General features: G+C 57.4%; 2 protein-coding genes across 8 annotated transcripts; both read right to left on the bottom strand.

The window, feature by feature from the left end:
- Positions 1 to 188: 188 nt before the first annotated feature.
- LOC101924446 (mothers against decapentaplegic homolog 4-like) lies at positions 189 to 7,067 on the bottom strand. Of its 5 annotated transcripts, none has more exons than XM_055792303.1 (13): positions 6,874 to 7,067; positions 6,679 to 6,821; positions 4,147 to 4,395; positions 3,150 to 3,324; positions 3,040 to 3,060; positions 2,722 to 2,925; positions 2,508 to 2,639; positions 2,290 to 2,418; positions 2,150 to 2,203; positions 1,871 to 2,054; positions 1,098 to 1,266; positions 568 to 706; positions 189 to 487 (listed from the first exon to the last, which is right to left on the bottom strand). In XM_055792303.1, the coding sequence occupies exons 3-13, from the start codon at positions 4,381 to 4,383 to the stop codon at positions 276 to 278; spliced, it is 1,656 nt and encodes a 551-aa protein (XP_055648278.1). In that variant the 5' UTR covers positions 4,384 to 4,395; positions 6,679 to 6,821; positions 6,874 to 7,067; the 3' UTR covers positions 189 to 275. The 5 variants fall into 5 exon arrangements, with proteins under 5 accessions (XP_055648278.1, XP_055648276.1, XP_055648280.1 ...); XM_055792301.1 differs by lacking the exon at positions 6,874 to 7,067 and adding an exon at positions 6,024 to 6,180 and having other exon boundaries at positions 6,679 to 6,806; XM_055792305.1 differs by lacking the exon at positions 6,874 to 7,067 and having other exon boundaries at positions 6,679 to 6,840.
- Positions 7,068 to 7,900: 833 nt separating this feature from the next.
- Positions 7,901 to 17,120, bottom strand: CHTOP (chromatin target of PRMT1). Of its 3 annotated transcripts, XM_055792205.1 has the most exons (7): positions 16,939 to 17,112; positions 15,656 to 15,737; positions 14,012 to 14,165; positions 10,635 to 10,821; positions 10,367 to 10,504; positions 8,902 to 9,131; positions 7,901 to 8,250 (listed from the first exon to the last, which is right to left on the bottom strand). In XM_055792205.1, exons 2-6 carry the CDS (start codon positions 15,718 to 15,720, stop codon positions 8,929 to 8,931), a joined length of 747 nt encoding a protein of 248 aa, XP_055648180.1. In that variant the 5' UTR covers positions 15,721 to 15,737; positions 16,939 to 17,112; the 3' UTR covers positions 7,901 to 8,250; positions 8,902 to 8,928. The 3 variants fall into 3 exon arrangements, with proteins under 3 accessions (XP_055648180.1, XP_055648181.1, XP_055648182.1); XM_055792206.1 differs by having other exon boundaries at positions 7,901 to 9,131; positions 10,635 to 10,818; XM_055792207.1 differs by lacking the exons at positions 7,901 to 8,250; positions 8,902 to 9,131; positions 10,367 to 10,504; positions 10,635 to 10,821 and adding an exon at positions 11,398 to 13,767 and having other exon boundaries at positions 16,939 to 17,120.
- Between the last annotated feature and the right edge of the window lie 98 nt (positions 17,121 to 17,218).

Raw genomic sequence — 17,218 nt, 5'->3', positions numbered from 1 at the left:
GGTCCAGCTGTGGCCTAGCAGGGGGCACAGCTGTTGGCCTTGCAGCAGGCACAAAGCTGGAGGCCCAGCTGTGGGCCTAGCAGGAGGCACAGCCCTCCGCAGCGCCAAGCAACCGCAGAAGGTGCAGACCCAGGCAGCAAAACCCAAACCCATTCATTAAATAACAGATAAAACAAACCCCCACTGTGTGGTTTTGGTACTTCCTCCTTCCTTTTTTTTTTGGCTTTTTTTTTGCTTTTTTTTTTTTACAAAAATTAAATTACGAGGGGCAGGGGTTAGTGCAAGGGGCCTGGCTCGGCAGCTGGCATGGTATGCAGGACCTCATCCAGCAGCTGCAGGGCGCGGTGGAGGTGCACCTCGATCCAGCACGGCGTGTGCTTGATGCTTTGCCGGGGGTAGTCGGGCCCCCAGCCCTTGACGAAGCTCAGCCGCAGGATACACAGCCGCCGCAGGTCATCCACACCGATCCCCGCCGCTGCTGAAAGACCTGTCCAGGAGGGACACAGCTGTGAGTTGGGGACCCCCATGGCCACAGGGGTCCCGTCCCAGCCCCGGGGGCTCACTCACCCACAGCGGGTGCGATGCCTCCCACCGAGCCGGGACCTGGGATGTTCCCGGCCACGGCGGCGGCCTGAGCGGCGGCTGCAGCCTGGGCTGTGGCCGCTTGCTGCTGCATCTGGCGGTGGCACTGGCGCAGGTCAAAAACCTGGGGGGCAACACAGGGGGACCCCTGAGAAGGGTGGCACCAAAGGGGGATACTCTGGGGACCCCCTTCAGCATGGGCAGCACGGTTCCTCTATCCCTGGAGCCCCTTCATTGTCCGTCAGCATGGGGGCACTTTGCCCAGGACTCCCTTTAACATGGGCACGGGGGTCCTTCCACCCTTGGGGTCCCTCCATTGCCACCCACCATGGGGGACGCATTGCCCAGTGCCCCTTTTAACATAGGCACAGGGGTCCCTCCACCCTTGGGATCCCTCCATTGCCCCCTAGCATGAGTGACCCATTGCCCAGGACCCCTTTTAACGTGGCCACCAGGGTCCCTTCATCCCTGGGGTCCCTGCCTCCTGGGGATGCGTCCCCCCAGGGCCACCCCACCTTGATGTAGGCACCAGGGTAGATCTTGTGCACGGCGTCCCCGGGGGCTCTCCCCGCCTCCCGGTCCAGGTAGTAGCTCTGCACGAAGACGGCGTGGTCGCTCAGGCACCGCATCCACACGTCGCCCTCGCCCCGGCACTCCAGCTGCACGCCCTTCCCGATGTGCAGCCTGTCCCACAGAGGCCATCAGCACCCACACCCCCTGGCTGCCCCCCAAATGCCCCTTAGCCCTCTATATCCCCCCCATACATCCCTCATTTGCCCCCTATATCTCCCTCCCTTCTGTCCTGTACATTTCCCATTTTCCCCACCATGTCCTGCCCCTGCCCCATCACTCCTCAGTTGCCCCTATATCCCCCCCTCCTGCCCCATCACCCTCATTTGCCTCTTACACACCCCAGTTGCCCCCAATATCCCCCCTTCTGCCCCATCACCCCCCAGTTGCCCCCTATGTCACCCCTTCATCCCTATATCACCCATTTTCCCTATATCCCCAATTCTGCCCCATATATCCCCCACTTGCCCCCTATATCACCCCCGCCCATACATCACCTCTGCCCCCACACACACCCTTTTGCCCCCCATCTCCCCCTTCTGCCCCAGGTCTCATCCCCACATTACCCGCCCCCCCCCATTTACCCCATCCATTCCTTCATCCCTCATTCACGCCTACACACATCCTCCTCCCGCTCCCCACTTTTTCTCCATGCTGCCCCCCAACCCTCTGCCACGCCATTGCCCTTTGTCCCCCCGGCCCTTGCCCCCTGCCCCACCGGGCCCGCTCGCTGGCGTCGGTGCGGTGCACATTGGAGAGCTGCCCCAGGCAGAAGCGGTCCCCCCCTGAGGGGTCCACGTAACCATCCACGATGACCACGGGGCAGCTGGACGGCACCTTGAAGATCTCCCCCACCTGCACATCCATCTCAAAGTAGGCGATGGAGCACCAAAACTCCGGCCCTGGAGAGGGGACACACACGGATGGGGGGGATCAGGGCAGCCACGGCGTGGATGGGGTGATCACCAGGGTGTTAATTAGGGTTGGGGGTGCTTACCAGGGTGGGTAGACACCGGTTGCTGGTATGGTCCGGAGCTATGGTGTGGGGGCCCTAGGGAGGGGGCAGAGATGGAGTCAGCACAGCGAAAGAGCTGGGACCTCGTAGGTGACCCCAGCCCCATGGCCCCCCAGACCTACAGTAGTGGTTGGGGTGGTGGAGTGGGGGCTGTGGGTGGCTCCGGCTGCTGGGCTGTGGCCCGGGGGTGGGCTGTGCCCCCCCCAGGCTCGGTGCGTAGATGGCTGCGCTGGTCCAGCTCACCGGTGAACCTGGGGCGGGAAAGGGGGTGAACAGGGTGGGGCGTCCCCATGCGGGACCCCCACCGAGCCAGGGGACAGGGGATGTCTCTGGTACTCACTGTGGTAGGGTGGCTTGGGGTAGCCATTCTGGGGGGGGGGCTGCGCCGGGGCGGCCAGGGGTGGCGTGGGACAGCTGACCTGTAGCAGCCCCTCGCCATGGGGCAGCGAGAGCAGGGAGCTGCTGGGGGCCACTGTGGGGGGGTGGAGGGGCTCAGATTGGTGCTCCCAAACCCTTCCCAGGGGATGGGGATGGGGATTAAGGGGGGGTCTCACCTGGGGGTGACATAGGCAGCGCAGGGTAGAAGCTCCCAGGGACGTGGGGGGACTCGGGGAGCTGCAGGGGGGGCAGCGGCTGGCGGTAGGGCTCGGCGGGGGGCAGATGCAGCGCCCGCTTGGCCCCCTGCTCCCGGCCGGGCGGCACCTCCATCTGCACACAGTCATGGACAAACTCCTCCTTCACCAGGCGCGTGGGGGGCACTGGGGAGGGGGGGGGACACACACCGGAGACCATGGGGGGCACGGGGACCCGCAGCGGAGCGGGGGATGCTGGCTCTGGGGGTGCTCCCCGCCGGCCTCGTGCCGGGGTCTCACCTGTGCTCTGGATGCTCAGACCTGTCGGGGGAAGATGGGGTGGGGGGGTGTTATGGGGAGCAGGGCGGGCCCCCCTGGGGGGTCCCAGGGTGCTGGTGGGACTGACTCACCGATGGTGGGGGCCACCACGCGCTCGTAGTGGTAGGGGTTGACGCAGACGCTGTCGTACTTGAGGTCGAAGGCGAACTGGCAGAATTTAACGTGTTTCAGCTCGTTTTTGTGGAGGTCGGGCCAGCGCCACAGCCGGGCGTAGATGACGTGGGGGAACCCCTTCCTGCCGGCCACCTGGGGGGGGCACACAGGACGGGGACACCGCTGTGACTAGGAGAGCACGCAGGGATCATGTCGTCCCCCCCCGCCGCCTCCCGCCCCTTCCAAGCTGACTGCATCCAGCCTGGATGCTGGACCCCCCCCAGCATCCCCCCCCAGCACAGGGGCTGGCGCCAGGCCGGGACCCTGCGGCGGCTGGGGGGGCTCCCCCTGCGCCTCCCCGGCTCCAGACATAACAACCCCCACCCCTGCTCGCAGGCTGCCAGACAGTGACTCATCCCAGGAAGGGGGGCAGAGACGCCGGGGGATGCCAGCGCAGTGGGAGGGGGGGTCCGCGGGCTGGGGGCAACGCTGCCTGCAGCTGCCCCTGCCTCAGTGCGGCTGCCCCAGCAGGGTGGGCACCTCTGCCTGTCCCTGTCCCTGTCCCCCCCCCTCCATCGCTGGGGCGGCCACAGCTGTGGGTGGGTGGGCGCAAGCCCAGACACTGAAGTCAGCGTGGCTCCCAGCCCAGAGCTGCAGGCTCAGTATGGCAGGGGTCCCCCTGTGTGCCCCTCCCCAGGACGTCCCTCTGCTGGGCCCCTTGCTGCCCAAGCCCCCCCAGTTTGGGGAGGGCTGGGGCATCCGGGGGCATCCCAACACCCAGATCCCCCAAGCTTGGGGAGGGCTTGCAGGGAGTGTCACGGGGCACTTGGGTCCCCCCCAGCTCAGGGAGGGTTGTGGGGTCTAGGTGGTCATGGGGCACCCCAGCACCCAGGTCCCCGCACTCGGGCAGCGCCGTGGGGTGCATGGGGGGCCATCAGGCAGCCAGTGCCCGGTGTCCCGGCACGGCAGGGTTACCTGGAGCCGCCCGTCCAAGGTGCGCTGGATGGTGACGCACTTGCTGGGGTGGGCGCCGTTGGTGGTGACGGCGGCGATGAGCGAGTCGAGCTCGTCCTTCTTCTCCTTGAGCTTCTTGACGAGGCTCTCGATGGCCCGCTTGGCGAAGGTCTCGTTCTCCCCGCCCTGCCGGTGGCACATCAGGCTGTGCACGATGCTCAGGCAGACGTCGCTGCTCGTGGGCGCGCCGAGGGACATGGCGCTGCTCCCCTGCAAGGCACGGCACCGCACGGCCCTGCCTGTCACCCCGCAGCAGGGGACCTGCCGCCCCCTCTGCCCTCGCCTGTGTGGCCACCACTGTGGCATGGGCCACCGAGCTGGTACGGGGTGCCTGTGCCCACGGGGCAGACACCGTGCTGGCAAGTGGGACACGTGGCCCCTGTGTGGCACCGGGGATGGGGCAGCTCCCTGAAATGGCATGTAGCAGGCGAGGCAGACGTGGGACAAAGCTGTATGTCACCTCAAAGTGGGGGGCCAGCCTGGACGCCTGCGTTCCGGGGTCCCTGCCTGGGGTGGGAGGAGGCACAGGGGTTACAGCGATGCTGGGACACGCGGGGTGTCCCCAGCTCCCCACGATCCCTGGCTCTGATGGCCACAAAGGCAGAGTTGGGCCACGGCATCACGCTCCGCGGCGTGCATGGGGACACCCGCCATGTCACACAACAGCCTGGCAGGGAGGACACTTGCGTGTGTGCAGTGTGCAAGGGTGCGTGCGTGCAAGCACTCGCTCCGGGCTGGAGTGATGGACGCATGCTCCGCTGCTGCCTGTGCTGCTGCCTGTCCTATCGAGGGTGTGGGGGCCAGACTAAACAGAGACCCAGCTTGGCGCCGCTCCTTAACCCCTCGCTCGCTGCTGGGCTTCTCCCTTTCCTGCCTCCCCTGCCAGACTGTGTCCACGCCAAGAGCTGCACACACGCACACGTGCCAGGGCCCCGTGAGCATCCCCCCACCCGGCCGTGCCCGTGCCGGGGCTCTGCGCCTGCTGCGGTGCCGCTGCCGTGGGGTCCTGGTTCTGCATCGCGGTGGCTGCAACGCTCCAGGGCTTGGGAAAAACCTTGAGCTGGCGGCAGACACAACAAACCGCCAGCCCTTGCTCCGCGCTGCTTATCGGCGGGACGGGAGGCAGGCTGTCCTGCCAGCACCCTGCCTGCGTCTTCCCCCCAGCGCGGGTGCAGGGCCATGGCCCCCCCCTTGCCGGAGCGATGCTGCTGGTGGGGCTCCTCCAGCCTGAGACAAGCCAGATGCTGTCGGCCATGGGGACACCTCTGGGGATGCTGGAGGGGCCCTGCAGAGTCCCCCGTGGCTGGAGCACAGCCCTGAGCCCCCGTCAGGCTACGGGGTTCACCCATGGGTGCTAATGCAGCCTCGCGCACCCACTCCCGGGATGCCTGGTGCAGCCTCGACACTGGCACACTCCTGCCTGCTCCCCACCAGCCAGCTCGTCCCCAGGGTCCCTGCCTGCCCTGCACCCTCTGCCTCAAGGCTCAAATTTGAGGCCAGAAGAGGCAAAAGAGGGTGGCAGGGACGCCCTGTGAGCAGGGGCTGTGTGGGATCGCGCTGGCAGAGCCCCAGCGTCGGTCCCAGTTCCCCCCAGCTCCCATTATCTGGGAGCAAAGTGAGCGGCCGATGCCGAAGCTCCAGAAAAGACTCGAATGGCCAGGGCTGTCTCCGGCCCCATCCAAAACTCAGCCCAGTCTGCTTTGGGGCAAACTGGGGTGAGTAGGAGGCAGAGACGGCTTCTCCCTGGCTCCAGCTGCCTTGCGGCGATGCGGTGGCTGGGAGCACTCGGTGAGATCTCCCCTCCACCCCACCCCGCATCGCTCCTGCCGTTACAATACCTCGCTGATGCCGTGGTCTGCGTCGCACAGCCGGAGCCAGCCTTGTCCCCTGGAGCCAGCTCCTGCAGCCCCGGCACGGACACCCGCTCCGGCCTAATCTCCTCGGCCGCTAACTTTGCTCCCAGATAATCCCAAGGACAGGGACAAAGGCGGGTGCCTGGGTGGGGATTTCATTCCTGCCTGCGCCTCCCTGCTGCCAGCCCGGCTTCTGCCCCCCCAGCCCAGCTCTGGTCCCCCTCTGGGTAGGGGGATGCTCCCTGTGCTGGGCTCTGGGCGGGAGGCTGGGAGGGAGGCGGGAGGGCTGCCCTGGAGAAGCGGGTGCCAACAGGCCACCCCTGCCCCAAACCCCAGCTCCCAGGGCTTCGCGGGGCAGGGGCCCGCCTCCGTCCCCAGGTCCCCTGTGGCCTGAAAGCTGGGCTGCTTGGGGGGGGGGAGAGCGGGGAGCAGCCCAGGGGTCTCCCGAAGCAGGTGGGGGCCTCGTGCCCCCATGCGCGGCCACCGCTCCCCGAGGCCCGGAGCTGACGGTGAGGCGCTGGGGGCAGCAGCAGCAGGTGGGTGGGCATGGCGGGGTGACGGGTGGGCGCGAGGCCTCGAGGAGGGGGCACGACACCGTGGGACTCGGCAAGCGCTGAGCGGGGCTGGGCCGGCTACTCACCTCCGCCGCCCGGCTCTCCTCACTCGGGGTCCGGCTCCTGCTGCATCTCCTCCGGCTGCCTGTCCCTGCCCAGCCCTGCCTGCTGCTGCCCACAGCCCTGCCTGTCCCTGCCTGTCCCCACCTGCTGCTGCCCGTGGCCCTGCCTGCTCCTGCCAGTCCCTGCCCGCAGCCCTGCCTGCTCCTGCCAGTCCCTACCCACAGCCCTGCCTACGGCCCTACCTGCTCCTGCCCATCCCTGCCTGCTCCTACCCGCTCCTGCCTGTCCCTGCCCGTGGCCCTGCCTGCTCCTGCCGGTCGCTGCCCACTCCTGCCGTTCCCTGCCCGCTCCTGCCGGTCCCTGCCCGTTCCCTGCCGGTCCCTGCCCACTCCTGCCGGTCCCTGCCCGTTCCCTGCCCGCTCCTGCCGCCGCTTTGCAACTTGTTTGCTACAATAACAAAAGGAGAAGCCGGAGCGCGTGAGGCGCTGGTGCGCCGCAGCCAATAGCAGGCGCCGTGACAGGCGGCCGTCGCGTCGCCAACCAATAGCGGCCTCGCTTCCATCGCGGGCGGGGCGGCCGAGGCGGGCCCCGCTCCCGCCGCCCCAGGGACCCTCCGGCAGCGGCGGGGGGAGGCAGGGCCGGGCGGGGGGTGGGTGGGCTACAGGCGCAGCCGGGGCAGCCCCGGCATCACCATCATCCTCACCCCCCTCGGTGCCGGCGGCAGGCCGGGCTGGAGCAGGGGCGGCTCCGGGGGGGACCTCAGAGCAGCCCCCAGTGCCCAAAGGGGCCACCAAGGCTGGAGGCAGGGGGCTTCTTGCAAGGGCAAGATACAAGGATAACGATACAGCGGGGGGGGGGGGGCAGCCTTAAGCTGAAAAAAGGCAGATTTAGGTGGGATATCGGGAAGAAGTTCTTCCCTGTGAGGGCGGCGAGGCGCTGGCACAGGCTCCCAGAGCAGCTGTGGGTGCCCCAGCCCTGGCAAGGTCCCAGGCCAGGCTGGATGGGGCTGGGGGCACCCCGAGCTGCTGGGAGGGGGCCCTGCCCGCGGCAGGGGGTGGCACTGGATCATCTTTAAGGCTCCTTCCAACCCAAACCTTTCTACAAGTTCCGACTCCTCCCACAGCAGAGGGTACCACCTTCCCTTGGCTTCCTCCTCCCCCCCACAAAGTAAATTTACCCCTGACCAGGAAAACCCCCCAACCCATTTCCATGAAAAAAAAAACCAAAAAACAAAAAACCAGCACCGAGAGTCCACATCGGTTTTATAATTATTTCTCCTTTGTTACAACAAACCAGAAATACAAGATTCCATTGAAACTGGAACAGTTCACAGAATGGCTGAACTTAGAAGTTGAGGAGAGGGGGGAGGCACAGACCCCTTCCCAGACCCATCGGGGTAAGTGCAGGCAGCTGGTCTGACCGCAGGACGCAGTTTTGGTTACACCGAAAGGTAACAGATGAATTTTGGACCCCGTGTTTTAAAAGAGACAATTCTATCACGCTTTGCCGCTGCAGCTGTAATTTTATGTTGCTGGTTCCAATTCCTTTAAACAAACACTTGGTTTTCTTGCAGATACAGAAACCACCGGTGCCATCTGTTCAAACACAATGCAAAAAAAAAAAAAAATCAAATGATCTAAAAACAAAGGAAAAAAAAATAACCCTCAACAAACCAAGGTTTCAACCTAGGCATTAACACAACACTGGCTACCAACAGAAGTTTGTGCCAAGTAAGACTGGCACGTCTAGAAGCGCTATGACTAAACCTGGCCTGTTTGCCCTGCTGGGAGGAGGGTGGGTTTTTTTTGGCTTCAGGTGGGTTAAACTGAACTGGTGAGCATCAACTCAGCCCTTCGGTCACACTCTGGGACACGGATGATCCCAAAATGCAGCCCCGGAGCCCAAGAGGCACATAAAGATGCGATTCCAGCACCACCGAGTGCTTCACCCACCACAGCGTGTGCCATGCTGTGCTGCACGGTGCGTGTCACCAGCGCTGATGTCAGCGGTTTAACTGCAACAGATCGGTGACATTCATGTTTGGAGTACTCGGGGAAAAGAAAAAAGATATAAAAAACAATCAAAAAAAAAAAAGACTTCATAACATATAGTATCAAAACATTAAAAGGAACACACTAAAGTCTGATCTCTTGGTAGAACAGGGCTGCTCCCTATTCCTGCGGGTCCTTCCAGCATGAATCAGGGTTTCCATTTTTAGCTTATGGGCATCGACATAACACACTAACTTCAACAACAGTCTCTCGGAACGACTTTCAGTCGTTTGTCTCCGGGTCTGTCTGAGCCATGTAAGCATCCAGCTCGGCGTCGAGGTGTCCTTTTGTTTTAGACATGTAAGCATCCAACTGGTTGTCCAGCTGCTCCTTGGTCAACGCAGGACGTGCCGATCCTCGTCCCCGTCCCCGTCCTCTGCCACGACCTCCAAAGCCCCCTCGTCCCCGGCCTGCCATGCCGCGACCTTACGGTGAGACAAGACTAGGGTTACACACTCCACCAGACCGAGCCTCGGGGGTTCCCCGGGTGCATGGACAATGCAGCATCATGGACAACACAGCACCACAGCGCTTCAGCACGTCCCCGGGGAAGTCCTGCATGGCTGCAGCAGCCCCGCCCCCACCCGCCCAGGTTTTGCTGCACTGGATTAGCTCCCGTGCCGCTTCTGCTTCAGTCCAGAAGCCCAGGCGTTTGATCCACGACTAAGAGCTACGCTCAAGCTCCCCACCTCTGCTGCTCGAGTTCCAATCCCACCCACGTGCTGCGGACTTTTACCCTGCAGAGCGTATCCCGAGGTCCTGCGCACCCCCAGGTCAGGCACAAGCTCTGGGCGAAGTGGCAATGCCATCACCCGTTAACAGCAACTTTTTCCTACAGACACACTACTCCGGATGGAGAGGTTTTCGGGTATCCTATATCTGAAGTAGCCTAAGAGCTCACATCGATCAGGATGTGTTTGTCAGGATAAGAAACAGAACTGAAGCTACAAGCCAAAGCTCTCAAGAGAGGCGGCTTCCTGATAACTGTCTGCTCTAACTCCTACAAACGCTGGGCCAATCCCCAAGTAACACGAGGGAGCTGCTGCTCTAACCAAACATCTGTCTGAAACATCAACAGCTGTCTCCTGCATTTCCTCTCACACTCCCTGCTTCACTGCTGCTCTCATTTGTTGTCGAAAATAAAACAAGTTCATTCACCCAAGACTTGATTCAGTTTCAGACTCTGGATTTCAGTGTATTTTGCAGGGGTTTAGGCTTTTTCCTGTTAAGTTTTTTCCCCTTTGCTAATTGTTTTCTGCCTCTTGGTTTACACAGGCTCCATATCATCTGCTTTACTGCGGGGTGACAGCACAGTCTTCCTCAACATGCTGGGAGATCACTCGCACCCTTGACTGCCACCCAAAGCATCACGCAGCCAGCGATACCTGCAGGAGCAGACAGCTTCGCTGCCACCTCCCAGAACCCCTCTCGCAACACCGACACAACCCGGGCTCTCGGTTAGGCACAGAGCTGGCAAAGCATTTCAGGGACAAGAGCCTCAATTCAGCACTACGCTGTACACAAATTCAGGAAGACGGGGGGAGGGGGGTTGGGGGCTGCATGTACGTCAGCGTGCTAGCCTTAATGAGGAAAAAGAATTAAAGCTTAGTTCTAATTGTTCAGCAGCAATGTGTCACGCCTGAAGCTTGTGCGCACTAACCTCTGCCGCCAAGTCCCCCGCGGCCCATGGCGCCTCTGCCCAGACCACCTCTTCCAGGGCCACCGCGACCTCGAATGCCACCTCTTCTCAGGCCCATCCTGGGGGATATACCCCTTCCTCCACGAAGCAGGCTCTGACCTTCAATAAAGTGAATTCAAATCGGAAAAAAATTACAAAGTTTTCAGACCGAGCAACAGCATCAGTCAGGCTGTCAGAAAACCCAGCATCACCGACACGTAAGCAACTCCCGTTCAGCGCTGCGACTGACCTCTGAGCGGGGCTCCTCCTCTCAGCAGAGCTCTGGCTCCCCGGCCACCACGCATGGCTCCTCGTGGCAAGCCCCTCTGCCCCATAGACAGTCCTCTTCCTCCCATGGCTCCGCGAGCAAGGGGTCCCGCCGGCCGGCCTAATCGTGCCTGAATATTACTTTTACCGAGGCGTTGCTTTAAGCTCTTCTGGAATAGAAGATTTTTAAAAGAGAAAATCATGCAGCAATCTCAGACTTGCAACGCAAACAGCATGGCAATCACCTATCAATACAAGTGGTGTGGTCTTTTTTTTGTTGTTTGGATTTTTAAAGAATGAAATAGAGGGTCATCAGCTCTCTGCAATATAGAATCAGGCTTCAAGAAAACAGACAATCAAATCTGCTTTGGGAGGGATAATTTGTGAAGGTCAAACAGAGAACACAGACCTTTCCTGGAAGCAAGTGTTTGTACAGAGACAAGAAAGTTGCATATTCTGAAGGAAGTTTTTTTTTCCATTTTTAGCAGTGCTGCTCAGTCCAAATCAAAGCAGACACTTAATCCATGAGGCAGCCTACTAATGCCTTCCGCTCGAAGGTGACAGTCCAAGCAAATCCCCGAGACAGAAAGCAACTACCCCTGCTGTGGCCCGAGCCTAACCTACCTCCAGCAGAGCAAGTGACATCTGTGCAGCCACACGCCATGGATATCATTCCCAGTGGCCTACTGCCCCATGCTGGCTCGCCTTCCACTCAGACTACGGAAACAGCCAGGAAAAGCATCAACTTTTCCACCTATACCATGAAAACTATACTGAAGAAATTGCCAGAACGCCAGCAGAACAGTCATCTTTGTATATCTGGCTTTTGAAGTCGTTTTAGGGTTGGTTGTATTTTTTGCTTGGTTTTGGCTTTTTTGGTGTTTTTTTCCCCACCCCACGTCATTTATGTCCAGCCGCCAGATTCCAGACACAGCTGGCTTCCCTTGGGCCAGCCGCGGCAGCTCGTGTCCTCGAATGCCTATAACGAACTGCCAGAGAGACGGCTCAGCTGCTCACAAAGCAGCAGCTGAACCACCAGTTTACATCCCACCACTGTTAACACCAATCTGGTCTCCACAGGGGAGGCTACAGTCCCCGTAGGCACTGCTGAACCCCACAGCGAGCAACAGTGGGAAGCTCCACGCACGTCTCGAGGACAAGAGCTCTTGGCCCTACGAAGGTAAGGTGACAAGAACAGCCATAAAAGCTGTATCTTACTACAGATTCCAAGAGTTGCTTGAAGTTATTGGTTGTCTACTTGACCTAAGGCCGTGGACAGCTGAACTGGTTCCTCCAAAATCAGTCTCTTCCGCAGCTGTACTGAGAGTTTAAGTTCTACTGCCTCCGAGTTTAGATAGTCATTCGCTTTTCCAACAGCTGTAGCAGCCTATAAAATGTCAGCCTCTCTCCTTTTGCCCAGCCTTGCTGGCAGAAAGGGATGAGAAAGCATGAGTACGTTCCACGTCCAATTACTCATTTATGTCACTTACCATCAGAGTTTAAGATAAGCTGCTGGACTTGGCACTGAAACACCCCAAGAGTGCTCGCCCTTCTGCTCTAGCTTGGAGCGGTAGCACCGTGGTCTGCTCCAGCTACTCAGTAAATGTGTGTCTAGAGACACAGTCAAGTGTAAAGGTTTTTACATTTTAAGAAAAAAAAAAAAACCCAAACACAGCAGGTTTACCTATAAACACTTGTGCATTCAGATGCAGAGGATGCAAAACACAAACCCAGGACTCTAGGACAAGCAGTGCTCCGCAGGAGTTCAGAGAAGTCCTTTCTGAAGCACAGGCGACCGATCACTGGGATCAACGCTCCCCAGCACATCCAGAAGGATCAGAAAAGCTCCTGGCGATACCAGTATAGCACTTCAGAAAATCCAAACACTACCTCAACTGCCAGAGCAACCCGCCATCTGGGAAGAGCAACGCAACGTAAACAAGGTTTCCAAATTTCCCTGCAGCACCCTTCCACGGCCTTCCCTTTTAGTTCCAGAAGACCGTGAAAGTACACCTACGCCCAACATAAAAATCAAATGGGTTTAAGAGCTAAGCCAAAGGCTAGCTCTTCCCTGTTCCTCTGCGGCACCTCAATTCAGCAAGCAGAAACTTTGGGCTTTCAGTTCTGTTCCACTTTCCAGTTGTGAAAATCTGAACTTTTCAAGCTGTTTTTATTTTAAGCAGAAAATAATTCAGACTACCATTTCCAAACCTTTTGTTTACGAGCTCTGCTAGGCTAACTGGCACCACGGTCTGGTTTTACAACAGAAGTCTCGAGAGATCTTAAAACAGCAGCTGCATTCCTCTTTATCAGAGCGAGCCCTGGATATGAGCATGTGTGGCAGGTCTTAAGTATTCCAGCTATCTGGAGCAGCAGCTCAGCTAAGAAATTTCCAAGGCTTTCTCTCCACATGCGATATAATGTACAGAATTGTATTTAACTAATTCTGTAGTCAAGTCACACCGCGCCACTATTTGAACTCACTGCACAGCTGCGAGGCACTACCCCACAGGTTTCAATTTATGCCCTACACACGCATTTTAAGCTAATCTCACTGAAGCCTTCCCATTTAAAAATAGCATTTAAAACGCACAAAACCCCCTACAGTCTGACAACGAGCAGGCCCTAAACAAACAGTGCTCTTCTGTGGATCACTGAGGTTTCTGTCGGAGCCAGATTTTGTCTGCCACCCCTTCGGTAAGACCGGAGGCGGAGAAGCACGCTGACTGCAGCAGAGATCAAAATTCAGCATGTCTGCTTAGGTCTTCTGCTCTATGCCACAAAGCAGTTTGAGGAACACACCTTAAAATGCAGTATTTATCACCGAAACGCAGAATGATAAAGGCTCCTTATATACGGAGAATCCAACACTACGTCTTAAAACCAGGCCTGCATTCTTGCATTCATAAGCAATCAAGAAATTAAGTTTGTTCATCTGTTCCTTGCCGCCAGCTGCTATCAGTGGAGTGCACCAAGAGAGGGTGGAGTTGGGGATGGGAGCAACCAGCCTCAACTGAATAGTGAGTAGTGGAAACAACCTGCAGCAATTGTAACTGCAGCTAGATTGAGAGATGAAGCACTCGGCAGATCCAGAAACCCAGAATGAGAACATTTCTCTGAAAAAATAGAGAGGAGATATGAACAGCTAGAACAAAAAGAAAACCCAACTCAATAACATTAACAAGTAAGTTACAAAGCGTTACTTAACTGAAGTAAAAAGTGGGATTTTCTGCAAGTCCCTTCTAGGTGTCTCATTTTTAACTTTCAGGAGTGTTTTTCACAATCCACTGTATCGTGAAAAGCCATTTGCTGGTGACAAGGCATCAATGGGCTGCCCCAAAATACGCCACTTTCTCTCACCTGTTTAAGCTTCAAAGCAGCCTGGACAGAAGGTCTATTCTCCATCTGCTGGGCCAGTCTTCTGTTTCTGGCACTGGCTAGCTGCTGCTGCTGCTGCATGGTAGCCCGAATATTCACTGGCATCGGCTGTTTGTTCTTCAGCATGTTAGTAAAGCTTCAAGGTCGAATAAAATGGGTGTTTAAATAAAGCTTTATTACATACATTTATTGGCATTTCATGGTTCTCAAGACTGGATCTCCAGATCCCATGAACCTTATGTAAAGAGTGGTACTTAGGTCACGTCATACGGGATTACGTATTCCTTGTTTTCCACAAGTGTGCAAGAACTGGAAACTCAGAAATGATGTTGTATATTAATTCAGAAGTGATAAAGCTTTAGGTTACTGATTTAAGAAATGGCAGAAGGAATGAAAACAAGCAGTAAGCAGAGATGATCATGACAGATGGGAGAGGACATTGCAGAAACAAAAAAGCAAACTGAAATCTGACTGCAAAAGCCAAATTAACCCCCAAAGATCTGAGAAAATAGTTTAGAAACTGAATGCCAGCAGGCAGCTTTACAAGAGCCACCGCCGTGAGAACAGACCGGGGTGCCTCTGGTGCGCCACGTAACTGGTGCCACAAGAAACGCCACCACCCAAGCGCACTCACTTACAAAACAGTTCACTTGGCAATTTCTTTGATGCACAAAGCATCTTCTGCCTTTCAGGGCTATACAGGAGCAGAACATACAGCAAGATGGTAAGCCTCCTTAGCAGCAACCCATCAGCTTTCTCCTGTGCCCTGGGAGCTACACAAGACCGCAAAAGAAAACACTTACAGATGAGGAATATGGACTGACCAAAACAAAACAGGCCAGCAAGCCTTCCCTGTGCGCCACGGCTCATCTTTCCTAGGGTAAGCTCTGAGCACAGGTTCAGGCTATCTCACTGCAGCACTTGCTAGAGCAGGAACTGCACACAAATGGCCCCCTTTATCCGTGGCTCAACGATACTAACGTAATTAACCCAAGAGCAATTAGTAAGAAAGTGAAACGTAACGGCAGCATCACTGTTAGTTGTCACTGTAGAACTGCAAAAGCTTAATGGCATGGAAAAGCAGAAGAATACTCAACAGAGGAAAGAAATAAATCAAGAAAAAGAGAGGGAGATGGAGATGAAGCAAAGCATTTGCCTCTTACAAGGCCCAAAACATTGTTAAAGGGCCTTTGGGCTTGTTTAATGGCCTGCTGCATGCCTCTTACAGGCCAGACCACATGCACGTGTGTCTACCTCGGACAAAGCAGCATGCCTGCTGCAGCTTAGGTAACATGCTACCGTGCTGCAGTGTCAACTATATAAATGTAAAAACATGTGGAAGAAAAAGGGAGGGTGTGAGGTTTCTCTCTGTTGTTATAACACATCCCACCATATTTACGTGTTGAATAGTTTAATATTAACGGCTATGGATAAATTTCTCCAAAACATTTGCCCTTTTAACCTTGAGTACCACATTTGTTGCAGTTTAAGACAGAGGTGCATAGCCATCTGCATGTTTTAGCGAGGTTAAAAGAGGGCAGAAACCACGTTGGTTTTTGGACACTGGACAGTGATAATTAAGTAAAAAAATTTCTTATGAGCTGAAGCTGCTGTTGGCTTCCTCACCGCTCGTTCAGAGACATCTTGGTGGTGCTCTTTAGCACAACCTTCGGTGCTGACTGTGCAGCCATCTTCAGATCAAGAGAACCTGCAAGACATGAGAACTGGATTTAACAAACGGCACGGAGATCTTGCGCTCACTTGACTAAACATCAAAAACCATGCCATCCAGCTCCTTTGGCAGAGAGAATCAAGAATGAGATTCTATTAATGTATTTTTAATAAGTTTTCCAGGCCACTGCCATGATACAGCAGGTTTAATAAATTGACAAGTTATGCTATCTCATGCCTACTAAGTGGTCATCCGTTTTGAAAGTGAAAATTTCACCGCTGGCAGAAATAACGCTGCCAAAATGCCGTCCATCAGTAGTCAGGATGGCACCCAAATGTCCTGTTCAGTGTGGCACCCAGTGGCACTGCCACAGTTCCTAAGCTTTTAGTATCAGCAACACGGAACCCCCGATTTATTTTGAACAGACCTATACACGTGGCAATAAAATTCTTAAGATTACTCTACAGAAGTCCCATACGCTTTTAAAATGTTAAGGTTCTACCTTCCCATTACAACTGCCTCCACCTGGCCAGAAATAAACGATAAGGGGGCAGTCGCTATGCCTTTTTAATATCCAGTGCCCTGGTAGGCGGCTCACCCGCAGTCCTAATGCGGCTCTAACATGAGAGCCTGCCACATACCTCAGGAAAGCAGCAAAGGGATTTAAATTCAGCTGTTACCGACCTTCAGAGCACAGCTCCAGCCCGAGCGCTTTCACAGTGATGAACGCTACCGAAACGCGCTGAGCTCGAACCCACGAGCTACGCAGATCGATTTCTCTTTTTTTTTTTTAAATAATCGGTATTAAATTTACATGCTTAGATGCCTGCCCGAAAGCACTCGCCCCCCAAACGCGTTGAACAAAAGGCTTTCTTTACAATGTTTTACAGCCCATAGCTAGAAAGCGTTTTGGAAAAGCATCTTCCCTGGACAACAATCCGCAGCGCTGCCGGGGAGGAAGCCCCGCTCCCTCAGGCCCGCAGGCAGCCCCGGCCCCGCCGGCCGAGCACGGGGAGGAAGGCGAGGCCCGGGCCAGGCCGTCAATCCAGCCTCGCCCGACAGCTGCCCCGCGACCCGGGGGGGAAAGGCCGGCCCTGCGCGCACAAAGCCTGTGCGGGAGCAGCCCCCCGCCCCGCAAAGGGCAAGGCGCAGCCCCCCGGCCCCCTGAGGGGCCCCCGCGACCTCCCTCCCTCAGTGCCCCCCTCGCAGCCCTCCGGCCAGGGCCGGCCGCTCTCACCGAAGCAGACAGTCGCCAGGTCTCCGGTGGGGCTGGCTGGCGGGTAGCGCGGGGCTGGCTGCGGCGCCCTCCGCCCGCTCCCGCCGCACTCAAACGGCCGCGACAAAATGGCGGCAGCGACCACAGACAACCTTCCTCCTCCCACCGCCCGCGCCGAGCCGGCCAAAATGGCGGCAGCCACACGTAGAGCGCAGGCGTAGAGCCCACGACGTCACCACGCCCCCTACTATTGGGCAGGGCAGCTGTGACGCAGCGCTCCTCCTCTCGGCCATTGGTGCCC

Source organism: Falco peregrinus, chromosome 19, assembly GCF_023634155.1.
Source record: "Falco peregrinus isolate bFalPer1 chromosome 19, bFalPer1.pri, whole genome shotgun sequence".
Taxonomy (NCBI): domain Eukaryota; kingdom Metazoa; phylum Chordata; class Aves; order Falconiformes; family Falconidae; genus Falco; species Falco peregrinus.
This window is presented reverse-complemented; position numbering and strand designations above follow the sequence as displayed.

What these genes read in the sequence shown, in the direction of transcription:
- CHTOP (XM_055792205.1), bottom strand. Translation starts at nt 15,720, where the DNA reads ATGGCTGCACAGTCAGCACCGAAGGTTGTGCTAAAGAGCACCACCAAG. An exon ending in AGGAGGAGCCCCGCTCAGAG is followed by an intron (nt 10,505 to 10,634) that starts GTCAGTCGCAGC and finishes ACTTTATTGAAG; the next exon opens with GTCAGAGCCTGCTTCGTGGA. An exon ending in CGGGGGACTTGGCGGCAGAG is followed by an intron (nt 9,132 to 10,366) that starts GTTAGTGCGCAC and finishes TCTCACCGTAAG; the next exon opens with GTCGCGGCATGGCAGGCCGG.
- LOC101924446 (XM_055792303.1), bottom strand. Translation starts at nt 4,383, where the DNA reads ATGTCCCTCGGCGCGCCCACGAGCAGCGACGTCTGCCTGAGCATCGTG. An exon ending in CCACCACCCCAACCACTACT is followed by an intron (nt 2,204 to 2,289) that starts GTAGGTCTGGGG and finishes CCCCCTCCCTAG; the next exon opens with GGCCCCCACACCATAGCTCC. An exon ending in GACGCCAGCGAGCGGGCCCG is followed by an intron (nt 1,267 to 1,870) that starts GTGGGGCAGGGG and finishes TCTGTGGGACAG; the next exon opens with GCTGCACATCGGGAAGGGCG.